This window comes from Oryctolagus cuniculus, chromosome 3 (genome assembly GCF_051225735.1).
Source record: "Oryctolagus cuniculus isolate XC-2025 breed Fujian yellow rabbit chromosome 3, ASM5122573v1, whole genome shotgun sequence".
NCBI classification, from domain to species: domain Eukaryota; kingdom Metazoa; phylum Chordata; class Mammalia; order Lagomorpha; family Leporidae; genus Oryctolagus; species Oryctolagus cuniculus.
The window spans coordinates 79,402,247-79,415,226 of NC_142869.1; the positions used below are offsets into that span (position 1 = coordinate 79,402,247).

Consider the following 12,980-nt stretch of genomic DNA (forward strand, 5'->3'; position numbering starts at 1 on the left):
AAGTGGATAAACATTGGTAAGAAAATCACTCAAACACATAGATTATTACAAGCCCAGCAAGCACTCTAAAACAAAATATGTTCTATGGGAATGTGTAACAAGGGAGCTTGACCTGAGCCAAGGGATCAGGACAAGCTTCCCAGATAATTTGATAGGATTCCCAGATGGTCCTTAGACTGAGAGCTATTGAGAGGAATTATGAGGCAAAGGAAGAGGGAGAAGGAGGTACAGAAACTCTGTATAAAGAAACATATTTAAGGAATAGTAAGCTTGGCATGTTTGAATTCTAGAAATGAAAGAAAGGCAGGAAGGGCTGGCAGGGTATGCAGTAGCAGACCAGTCAAAACTTGTAGTCCAGGTAATGATTTTTGGTCTTCAAACGGAATTGAAAAATCATGGAAATCTATGAGTTTTTGCAGAAGGATAAAATTACAGCTCTTAACTTTGACAGTTTTGTTTTCACCTGGGAAAATGCCAGACTCCTACATGCTATTCAAGGCATAGGATATTTCTGTAAGTTTTGGTTCTGTTGAGTAGTGGCTGGAGAAGGAGCAAGGTTGGAGGGATGAAGAACGGGAGCAATGGTATGAAGGGGGCTTGGGAGTTACGTTATTATGCTCTTGGTATATATGCTTCAGTGCTCTTTAGTAAGTTCTTTTTTTTTTAAAGAATAGAATCTTGTTTGAAAAGCTATAGATGAAATTTGCTTGTTATTTGTGAGCTACATATGGTTAGCTAGTCTGTGAAAAACCTATACTCTTGATATTTCCAAGATCATTTGTGCAGGTCAAATGCTTTTTTTTTCTATTCTGACCAACTTTATCTTTCTAAAAATCCATAATCAGATATGAAAGTTAACTAAGTTCATTAATAACCATCTTGAGATTTCTGAAGGTAAGGATTCTTGTTGATTTCATCCTAACAACAGGGCTGCTAAAATACAACACTGATAGATCAGTAAAAATACAAATCAAGACTACATGAGGGGCCGGCGCCGCGGCTCACTAGGCTAATCCTCCGCCTAGCGGCGCCGGCACACCGGGTTCTAGTCCCGGTCGGGGCGCCGGATTCTGTCCCGGTTGCCCCTCTTCCAGGCCAGCCCTCTGCTGTGGCCCGGGAGTGCAGTGGAGGATGGCCCAGGTGCTTGGGCCCTGCACCCCATGGGAGACCAGGAAAAGCACCTGGCTCCTGGCTCCTGCCATCGGATCAGCGCGGTGCGCCGGCCACATCGCGCTGGCCGCGGCGGCCATTGGAGGGTGAACCAACGGCAAAGGAAGACCTTTCTCTCTGTCTCTCTCTCTCTCACTGTCCACTCTGCCTGTCAAAAAAAAAATAAAAAAAATAAAAAAAAATAAAAAAAAAAAAAGACTACATGAGGAAGTACAAGTGGCTGGGTGTTATTTGAGAGTCAGAGAGAGACAGGAACTGAGTTCTCATCCACTGGTTCATTCCCCCAAATGCCCACAGCAGCTGGAACTGGGGCCAGGGGGAGCCAAGAACACAAACCAGGTCTCCCACATGAGTGGCAGGAACTTAAATTACTTGAGCTCCCATCTCTGCCTCCCAGGGTCTCCATTAGCAGGAAACTGGAATCAGGAGTCAGAACGAGAATGGGTATCCATTCTCCAATTTGGAATGTAGACATCTTAACCAGTATCTGCTAAGCTAGATACCCATCCATACTGGCTTGAATTTACTCAAATTCATGTTGTTTGTAGTCACTGTTCTGCAAAGCCAAAAGTTATTGAAATTTCATCTCATCTTCTTACTCAAAAATCCCTGAAACTACTGGTTCTAGAATAACACCACAAATACTCTGCATGTTTCTTCTCTCTAAGCTTCATCTTCCTCTACATTTTGCCACCAATTTTTACTTACAGACTAACTACCTCTAAAAACTTTGCTTATTCTGCCTACAAAAAAGGAAATAAAATTTATAGTTAACAAGACAGGCATTAAGCAAGTACTTAGCAAATGCAAGATCTTATCATTATCTGAGAAAGAACAGATGTAGGCCAGGCTTAGAATGTGTTTGAGTTATTAATTCCTTTTTTATAACAATGTGTTTCCTCTCCTCTTCCCAAGTCCATAACTCTGAAGAAAGTACAACAAGAGCACTCACACTGAAAGATATTTTAAATGGAACATTTTCTTATAAAACATTTTTTCCAAACTGGATTTCAGGTAAGTGAATTTTTTCTTTGTCTTTTGGAGACGTTTTAAAATGTATTTTGCTTTTAGTGCCAATACAACTCTTTGGTAGCTGAAACTGTTTCAGCGGAAATGGACAAAAAGAGGAATGAGCTAGATAATTACAGTGCCCATCAAGGCACTTTTGATAAGACAATTCAAACTGGATTTGTCCAAACATAAACAGACTAATAGGAATTTTAACCAAAAAAAGTGAAAGTTGAGAACATATTGTTGAAATTATTTGAATGTCTGATATAGCTTTTGAGAATGCAAGATATGCATCATTTAGGGGGTCATGAGAATTACAATAAAAGAAATTCCATCATTAATCTGAAAATAATGTGGGAAGCTCAAAATCTTACTATGACAACAAACTGCTTAAGAGCCATAAAATTAGTTCTTTAAAATAGGGTGCTATCAATAAGTCTAATCAAATAAATGGTCAGATCAGCTAGTTTGTGACTTTATAGCTCTAAATATAAAATGCCACTAAAAGTTGAATATATTCATTTTTCTCTTTAGAAAATATAATTAATACAAAACAATTTTAAACTAAATCAAGCAGAACCCAAATATAACATATTTTATTGCAAAAAATTCCCACCATTTTATACTAGTTTATAGTCTTTGTAACTCAGAGAAGACAAAATTTTATTCATATGCACACTGCATCAGAATAGAGTTGCTCCTACATTGTCACAAAGTAAAAGAAAATGTCCTTTCCTCCCTTCTACCACCAATTTGTTTTTTTTAAATTTGATAAAATAGTGTCTCCTGGACAGGGAGGAAAGCAAAGTAAGTCTGTAAAATAAGAGTGGTTTCTTGTATATAAATGCATTTCCTGTTAAGAGAAATCATTTCAAATTTTATTTTGTTTTCATTCTTGTTTAAAGGACAAGAATATCTTCATCAATCTGCAGATAATAATATAGTGTTTTATAATATTGAAACAGGAGAATCATATATCATTTTGAGTAATAGCACCATGGTATGTATTCTACATCATCTTCCTATTCAGATGCCTTTACCATCTCTCCACTGACCAAGCCACAGAAGCAAAATTCCTAGCACATGATCTGGGCCAAAACTTCCTTCCTAGATCCATTCCTCCCTATAGCCCCCTAGCGATCTCTTCCAGTGACACTAGGCCACTATTGCCTTCTTCTAAATCGCCCAGCATGTTTTCTCCTCATGGAAATAGTATGGCATGAAATGGCTTAAAAATTCAAATCCTTAGACTCAGGCAAATCAAGATTCAAATACTGTCTATGTTCCTTACTAGTTGTGAAATCTTGGTTAAAGGGATCTACACTATATCACCTTCACTGTGCCTCAGTTTCTTCCTCTGTAAAATGGGAATACCAATTTCTCTTTGGGTTAATATAAGAACTAAGTGAAATAACATTGAAAAACAGGTAGTGCCTAACATAAAATAAATGCTTAGTAAGCGGCAGCTATGCTATATAGGCACGTGCTATTCTGTCCTAGGCTCCCAATCCTCCAACTTTCTTTAACCTGAAAAGCTTACTAACGCTTTAAAGCCAAGCTCATTTAATAGTCTCCTCTGCATAACCAAAGATCCTGTCATTTGGATTCAATCACTTATACCTTAATACTCTTAGGATGCTATATTGCTTTTATAGAACCAATTTGTAATATGTAACTCATTCACAAGGTTAACATTATAAACTTCATGAAATCACGAAGTACATTTTACTTATTGTGACTTCCTCCTATAGTGTGTAGTAAAAACATTTCTCTGTAAATGTAAACAGTAGGTACTATGTAAAATATTTTTAATTGCACTGAAAGTATATATATGTTGGAGCCTATCAATGACATTATGTTCTTTTAGAACTACAAGTTGAAATGGTTCTTTTTTTCTCTATTCTAACCAACTTTTTCAAAATTTCAGAAAAGTGTGAATGCTTCAAATTATGGCTTGTCCCCGGATCGGCAATTTGCATACCTAGAAAGTGATTATTCAAAGGTATGAACTATCTAACTTGGGTATATATGATTATATCTCCTAATAAGCTACAGATTGGTTTATATAATTAATAGAAAATAAAAGTCTGTCTTCATCTCTAAATATGCAAGAACTTACGTAGATTCTAGATGAGCTCAAAAAACATAAGTGAAGTATACACTGATAATTTATGACTTGGCATACTTACCTGGTTATCATTAGTGGTAGAAGCTCCTTTCCTCTAGGGGGAGAAAATTTCATGAGGGGGCACTGACCTCCATCAGAAATGGGAGAACATCCTTGTATTTTAAGTTTATATTTATATCAGAAATCATTAGTATATTCTTACTTATTTTAATCTAATAAAAGTTTGTGATTACTAAAATGGAAAAATCAAGGTGTAGTATATTTAGGTCACATAATCAGACACAATAAATTATGATCAATGGTATCCAGGCTATAAATCTATGTCTTGGAAGGTCTAGCTTGTGTATGTTCTCACCAAACCAGACAATTTAATGTGACTTTTACTCCCCTTTCTGAATGAGGTTGTAGAAGGAAAGTAATTGTTCTCTATTTTTTTTTCTTTCTGGCAATAGCACAAAATTTACTACAAAATCAAACTTCTGTTACTTTTACATCAAGAACCTTTTGCTTTGACTTTATTTTTTATATCCCTCTTGATATTACACAGAATGTAAGGTCAGCTTAGTCAGCTGATTATTTCCTGGGGGCCCAGATACTGGTAACCAACAATCTTCAGAAGGACCTATGTCAGCCAAGAGTTTGAAAGTCCCTTAAGAAACAGAATCCAAAATAATGTTTGCGTTATTCATACAGCACCAACACACAACATACAGCACATACACACACTTACACAGACACTTAACATACAGCACAAAGACACCTAACAAGAAAAAGAACAGTTTTATTCAAGAGAAAATAATAACTTAAAAGTCTCCTATTGTTTCAATTGCTATTATTAAAAAAAAACAAACTGTGCTCAATTAAAGGAAGACAAGAACTTTACAACAAAATCATATTTTCAGTACAATGTTCTTCACCAATTTTAAAGGGACTTATACTGAATTATTCAGATACAGGGTAATCTATGAGCTGTGGAAATCATGGCGGTTTTATTTCAATCTGGGTAAAGCATGAGTGGAAAATTCCTAGGATAAAGTATGTCAAAGATAAGTTTTTTTTATATTAGGAAATATCTTTGGATATTCTTTTTATGGAGTGAGAGTTGAATCACCGCTGAGATTAGTTCTGGAACTTAGACAAACAAAAGTCCACAGCAGAGCTCTTTAAATGAAGATCTATTTGGAATTGAAGCACATCCTTCCCAGTACCTTGTGAAAACAGTTCTTTTACAATTCTGAAACTCAAATTGGGTGATTTATTATTATATATTATCTTAGAAATTCCTTAACTTAAAAATGTTAACAGGTACATTAAAGTTGTACATATTTATGAGACACCACGTGATGCTTCAATGCATGTGTCCATTGTGTAATATCCTGATATAAGCCTTTTAAAATTTTAATTTATCTTTGCCTTCTTCTTTCTGACAGCTTTGGAGATACTCTTACACAGCAACATATCACATCTATGACCTTAGGAATGGGTAAACATCACCTTTATTTATTAATACTACTGACATATAATAGCTAGGCTTTCCCATTCCAAATCCTGATTGGAGGTTAAAACTACAGTATCTTGTTACTGATCTTAGGTTGTTACTTTGTACAATATACATGTACTTATCAAACTAAAGGAAAAGTTCTTCAACGAAGTTGGTTTCTTCAATGACCTTTCTATGGGATTTTCAATTATTTTGAAAAATGAAAGGATTTTCTGGCACAGAGCAGCATAAACTTCACCTTTTTTATATGACTAGTATTGTATACTTTATATACAATATAGTTCTGTTTTTCAGTTTTTGATAGGCAAATTATAATAGTAATATTTATGAAAGTAAATGTGAAAATATCAAAATATTTGTGTGAAGAGAAGTTAAAAGATGTTTATTTTGGTGCAAAAATTTTGAAATTCATGCATAGTTTTTCATAACGTGTATTGTCTATGAACCTTTTGAGCTACCATCATGTGAGTTAAAAGATCAAAAACATGCATGAGACTGAGACATTGTTCAGGAAAGCAGCTACTTCATTGTAGGGAGGCACAAGGGAGACCAATGAAGCATTAGTTGTATCTGAACACACATTCCATTAATTTATTTAAAATTAAGTGTTTGAAAAGCCACAATGAGCTAAAAATCAGATATTTATAGAGCACAACATGCTTGAATACTTACATGTTAAATAATCTCTTAAAATTAGATGATAAATAAACTGTCATTATATTATTTTAAAATTTATGTGTATGGTTAATTATATATTTAACAATTGAAAGAAAAAAAGCAATGATTGTGCAGGTAGGTAAAGAAGAAGGGAGAAATTCTGACAGAAGGACATGTAAGGCTCAAAGGGGAAAAAGCAAATGCAGTGGTCAGGACACTCTCAAGAAGTCAGTATGGTTGAACTAGAGTTGGGGCCAGCTTACTCATTAGGGGTGGGACAAGGTTTGGAAGAAGTTGAGACCAGGAAACAAGGGTGAATAATAACAAGGAAACCATTAAAGAGTTTAGATCTCTTTCTAATGACAATAGGGAGTCACTCAAGGGTTTTAAATGGGAAATGACATGATCAGATTTGTGTATTAGAAAAATCACCCTGGCTAAGTATAGCCACAAATTGGTTTAGTTACTCATCATAATGTGATATCCTTTTGTTGTTATATAAAATGGCAAAATAATTACATGGCTTGAAAAGGTATTGAAAAAATCTTCTGATCTATTTTCCCTTTCATCTAACAAGAATATAAAAATGCAAAAAGATTTATCTGTCTGCTGCTTTTAAATGGTCACAAAAGAATAACTCTGATCTCCTTAAACTGTCAAATGAAGAAATAGGAGCTGCTTTTTAAAGTAGACTCCAAGTTCCTGTAATGGGCTCTGAGTCTTTCTTTCTCTATATCCACACAACATCTCAAGTTCACAAAGTGTTTAATGTGAAAAGCATACACAGTAAGTTCTGTGTATTTATGGATTTTGCATCAGCAGATTCAACCATATTTAAAAAATGATTTTAAGTGCTTCTTTAATTAATATAAGCATTTATTTATTATCATAAGCAATATATATTAATGTAATATTTATATTCACTATTATAGTAGCAGTAGTACAATTATTTTCATAGTATTTGTATGCATTGTGTTAGGTATTAACAAGCAATCTAGGAATGATTTAAAGTATGCAGGAGAATGTACCCAGATTAGACGCAAATACTGCACCATTTTATATAAGGGACTTGAGTATCAGGGTTTTGGTATCCACAAGAAGTCCTGGAATTAATCCCTCCTCCACCACAAGGAAATGAAAGAGTAGCTATATAATGAAAATAAAATTGAGCTTGAGATGCCAACTCTACCCTCAAGAAACCTTTAGACTAGAGTGGTGGAAATTGGTCTTTTAGTACAATTTGTCGAATCTTTAATCATGTCCTATTTTTCTTTTAATGAGATTGAAATTCTCCATGTTGAGGTTCACTAAACTGAACAACATTTCAAAAGAAGTTGACAACACTAACACTTTAATCACGGTTTCCATAAACTTCATAGCCTTTAATCAAATTAAATGTTTAGCTTTTCTGCAGTGAATTTAGTCAAACCACTGTTTTTTGTTTCTGAAAGACTATCTAATTTTCCAGATTTTTATCATAATTTGGGAAGTAAGAGATGATGAATTTGTTGAGATTCAAGGAATGACTGAATACCACTAATTCTAAGTCTTCCACATATACCTCTGAGGAACATAAAAAAATCTAGCACAGAAAAAATGAGGATGGTTCTGGTTTCAAGCTAGGTGTGGAACAATGATGAAATGACAGCTACTGTAAAGCATCCTTCTCTTCCTTCTGTCAAATGATTAGTGGTTTGGGAAATGGCGGTGGTGTTGGCTTGCCAGTCATGAAGACACATGCACTATGATTTTCAGGTTGGCACTCTATACACGATTGCATTGATAGTTGCAAAACATATAGAAAACTGAGGCAGTGTTGCCGCATTAAAGGTCACATGAACATTTAGTCTGAGAACTGTAAATCAGGAGAAAACATGCCTTCTGTCTGGATCTTTTCTTTCTCCAAACTCAGTATGTTCCTTTCAACCCAGAGGCCCGGTGCTAGTTTAACTGCCCTCTGGTGGCCAGGATTGCCACTACAAAACCGAAGATCACCTTCCTCTGGAGGCATCACTCTTTCTGTAATCAAAACTGTGCATGTTCCCTCATTGTTTGCTAGATCCTTGGCTTCATGACCCAATGAGTTACATCAAGGCAATATTTGTTAAGGGTCTTCACAGGTGTGCAAGCGTTAAGAAAATGAGAAATGTAGACATGCCAGATATGTGTTAGGTCCAGGTTGCAGAGATTTTGTTGGAAGAGATGGGCAGGGAGTTTTTCTTGAGGCTCCTCAAATTACACTTTGGAGGCAAGTCTTGCTTTGTTTTCCCACAAAGGCAATCTTGATGAAACTATTAATACAATCTTCAAGACGATAAGTCAAAACTTAAGCATGGCATTCTACGATTCTTTAACACATAAAAATCTGAATACGTTTTTGCTGAAGAACCACAAAAGCTCCACAATGCAAGTCACTCAATTGAGTGTTTGCAGAGTGATGCTAAGCTTCAGAGTGAGATTTTTGGCCAATGGAATATTTGAAATTTCCCCATGGGTGGAGGACTTTACAAGCTTAAGGCATACTGCCCAGTATACGATCTGTTTTTCAGTTTAGCTTGAGATCAGATGTTCCTTTCCTTTTCTGATTTCAAGTCAGATCCCTGGGGAGATTGTCAAATGGCATCTTATTTTCAAAAATTTGAAATGCATATGCATTCACAGAGATGGGGGTTGTGAATGAGAATGTGGAAGTGCACATATTAAACTTTAGCACAATTATAGAATTTCAGAGCTGGGAGGCACTTCCGCGACCATCTTACTCTAGTGTCTACAAATTTTACAGTCCCAGGGGTTAAAAGACTTGAGTTTAATTTGAAGTCTATCATAAGTTAGCATTGCAACATTCAAAAGTCACATAATCGCTCTAAGACTCATATTTAACCTTCTGAAAAATAAAGGGAATCTAGTAGGTAATCTCTTTCACAGTCTTTTATCCATTCACCTCATAATAAAGGTCAGAAATCTCAGATCCAGAAAAATTAGGTGACTTTTAAGGAACCAGTGGAAGAAGAGCAATCAGCACCCATGTCTCCTGGTCCTTGTTCCTGTATTCTTTCCATTAAATTTGTAAAAGCAGGGGGCATGAGTCTTAATTTTATTATTTATTTATTTATTGTATTTATTCAATTTTTTTGAACTGAATAGCAAAGTTGGTTGTTTTTCTTTCCTGCATCTTTCTTCCCTCCTAGAGAATTTGTAAGAAGAAATGAGCTTCCTCATCCAATTCAATATATATGCTGGTCACCCGTGGGGAGCAAATTAGTAAGTATTAAAATTATAGGAATATTTAATCATTCAAATAAAAGAGGAGCCATTTGATTTTGGCCTTTGTTAAATTTCCCTGCCTAGAAGAAAAAAAATACATTCATGACTATTTTCATGGTTAAAAATGGGAAGAGTTTTGATAAATTGAAACCCATCTGAGAATTCCGCAAAATCTCAAGCTCATGGATAGACTTCTTTAAATATCTCAGTCAAAAACTTTATCCTTATACTCAGCCAGCATGCGTTGTGCCAGAAAGCTCGGGAAAAATATGGTTTTCACAAGTTTCCCAGACTAGCTTCAGACAACATGAAATTTTGTCCAAGCTCTTATTTAAGGACTCTAAATAAAGATTAGATCTGGCTAGCTATTAATATTCTGAGACTTATTTGACTTTCTGTCAATATATGTGGTTATTTATTTGGATAATAAAATAACTAATATAAATACAGACTTTATTCTTTATTGGATATAGACTTAAAAAATCAGAATAGCTCTTAATGTGGGTTGTTGTTTTTTTTACTCATTAAAGTGATATTTTAGTTGTGATTTTTTTGAATTTGAATTAGCAATCTTTTTAAAGGTATTCAGTGAATTAAAAAACAAGTATAATGCCTTCATTGAATTTGTTGTGGAATTACCCCTAATTGACTACGTATCACCACTTCTAGGCATATGTTTATCAAAACAATATCTATTTGAAACAAAGACCAGGAGATCCACCTTTTCAAGTTACATACAATGGGAAAGAAAATAAAATATTTAATGGAGTCCCAGACTGGGTTTATGAAGGTAAGCTGTATGCCTTTTGTGCTGCTGCTATTTTGAGTTTTAGTTGTTGGAAACATGTCTTACTAAATACAGTAAGATTGAAAAGGTTGATACCTTATTTCAATGGGTAGTCACATTTATGGAACATACTACTGAATTATTAATAGTATATGCATATTCTAAAAGAATAAATTCTCATCATAAGAAGAAAACTGGTTGAACTTATTTTCAAGAACATTATTATAAAGTAATAGTAGTAATGATTTATATTCCAAGAAGTATGTGATCTTTTGACCATATAGACCAAGTATGTGGTCTTTTGGTACTACATGAGTACATTTCCTCATGTGTTTTTTTTTTTTCTTGAGAAAAGAATTTTTGAAAACTGAACAACTGATCTTAATTTTTGATCCTCTCTTGAATTTTCCCCTCATTTTAGGTCTTGTAGGATCCAGTATTAACTGGCCTAGACAAGATCTTCTAGTACTTGTCTGTGCGTGCGTGTGTGTGTGTGTGTGTGTATTTGAAGTCCCTTCATAGCTTTTTCAAAAAATATGTTTTACATGAATATTTTGAGGACACTTCAGATTCATGGGTTTCAAATTTTTTCCTCAAACTAAAAATATTTTTAGTTTCATTTTCCACAAAGTTTTTGAAGTAGCCATGAGTATGTGTATGTGTGTTTGTGAACTAACCCTTTTTCACTGTTATTTTAAAAGCAAAACAGTCCCAGGACAGAAATTCAACTTTCATTATTTATGTCAATTTGTAGTACAATTATATTTATCCCTATTTTGAATACTTCAGGTGGCTGCAAAAACCATAAGCTGCTCTGAAAAGAAAAAAATATATAGCAATTGCTGACATGTTTAACTACATTTCTTTCTATTTATTTACTTATTTTTATTTGAATGACAGAGTTACAAAGAGAGGAAGAGAGACAAAGAGAGAGAGAGATATCTTCCATCTGCTGGCTCACTCCACAAGTAGCCACAATATCCTGGACTGGGCCAGGCCGAGGGAGCCAGGAGCTTCCTCCGGGTCTCCCACATGGGTGCAGGGGCCCAAGGACTTGGGCCATCTTCTACTGCTTTCCCAGGCCACGGCAGAGAGCTGGATCAGAAGTAGAGCATCCAGGACATGAATTAATGCCCATATGAGATGCCAGCACTGCAGTCCAAGGCTTAACCTGCTATGCCACAATGCTGACCCCTTAAATACATATCTGATTAATGTCAATTCCTAACAAGACTAATTGGTCTTTGCTATGAGGGATAAGGCTAAACTAGTCCTGTTAACTCTGAATATTGATTTTTATAGAACCAAAGTATAATATTTGTCACAGCCACATCAAATACAACATTTAAGCCAATAAGCAGCCATTTAGTAGTATTTACAATGATTAAGAGAAAGATATAATCATAATTAATACACTAGTACTTATTTTTCAGAGGAAATGCTTGCTACAAAATATGCTCTCTGGTGGTCTCCTAATGGAAAATTCTTGGCATATGCAGAATTTAATGATACAGATATACCAGTTATTGCCTATTCCTATTATGGTGATGAACAGTACCCTAGAACCATAAATATTCCATATCCAAAGGTATGTTGAATACTTTTAGCAGACCCTTTTATTTTTCTGGCATCAAAATGAGCAACCATTACTATGAATAGAGGTGGGATCAACAACTGTGCAGAGCTTCTTGTCCTTGCTTATTGTAAGAAAACATTGTACTGTGCTCTATTATTTATGTGGACATCTGTTGCCTTGGACATCTGGTTGTGCTGGATGAAATAGCCTTTGCAAAATCCATTGCAGAATCTTTGGAAAACATATGGTCTAGATCATGGGGGAAAAACAAGCTTAATTTAATTTCTTTTTTTTTTTTCATGTTTCATGCTCCAACTCCTTCTTGAATTTGCATGTAAATTCACAATTCACACTAGAGTGGGAAATGCAAATGTTGAACTTGATGCTCCTGTCAGATCCTGGATGGATCTAGTGAGTGATAGGGAAAGACGGATGGGTGTGAATTCTGAATCAAGACAAAGTGTACACAGAGAGAAAGAAATAGAATCACAAATAGTTTAGTATTTATGTTAAAAGTCTCTGAGAAAAGTCAACGGATAAGAGATGGGTGTTTAGGTAACAGACTTCACAAGGACTTTTGTAAAAAATTGGGAATTTAGAGACATTTGGAAGTGAGAAGCCTGATACCTGGACCCAAGATATAAAAGAACAATGATCTTTGGGAAGGTCTATGGGTGTTGAAAGAGATGAGGAAGTAGAAGAAAGAGATGAGGAAACCGAGAATTGAGAAATGACTGACACTCTTTGGGAAGCTGTGGTCCGATTTTCATGTTTCTTTGAAGAGTAGGGTTGCTGAAATATCTGGCATTAGACTGAAGAGGTGGGACAATTCCAAAGGACCAAGGAAGTCCTAGCTTGGAAGAGGAAAGGTTAAACAGTTCCTTTT

At 35.2% G+C, this 12,980-nt stretch overlaps 1 protein-coding gene across 3 annotated transcripts in view; it reads left to right on the forward strand.

Annotated features, from left to right (window-relative positions):
* Positions 1-12,980, forward strand: part of FAP (fibroblast activation protein alpha) — an 81,177-nt gene that overhangs the window by 19,586 nt on the left and 48,611 nt on the right. For 2 of the 3 annotated variants that reach the window (XM_070071537.2, XM_008258670.5), the window contains 7 exons: positions 2,086-2,184; positions 3,087-3,181; positions 4,109-4,183; positions 5,740-5,792; positions 9,656-9,728; positions 10,401-10,521; positions 11,952-12,106. In XM_070071537.2, the coding sequence (XP_069927638.1) occupies positions 2,086-2,184; positions 3,087-3,181; positions 4,109-4,183; positions 5,740-5,792; positions 9,656-9,728; positions 10,401-10,521; positions 11,952-12,106 (671 nt within the window). The remainder of the gene's footprint in view (positions 1-2,085; positions 2,185-3,086; positions 3,182-4,108; positions 4,184-5,739; positions 5,793-9,655; positions 9,729-10,400; positions 10,522-11,951; positions 12,107-12,980) is intronic. The other variant, XM_089329116.1, reaches the window with a different exon arrangement.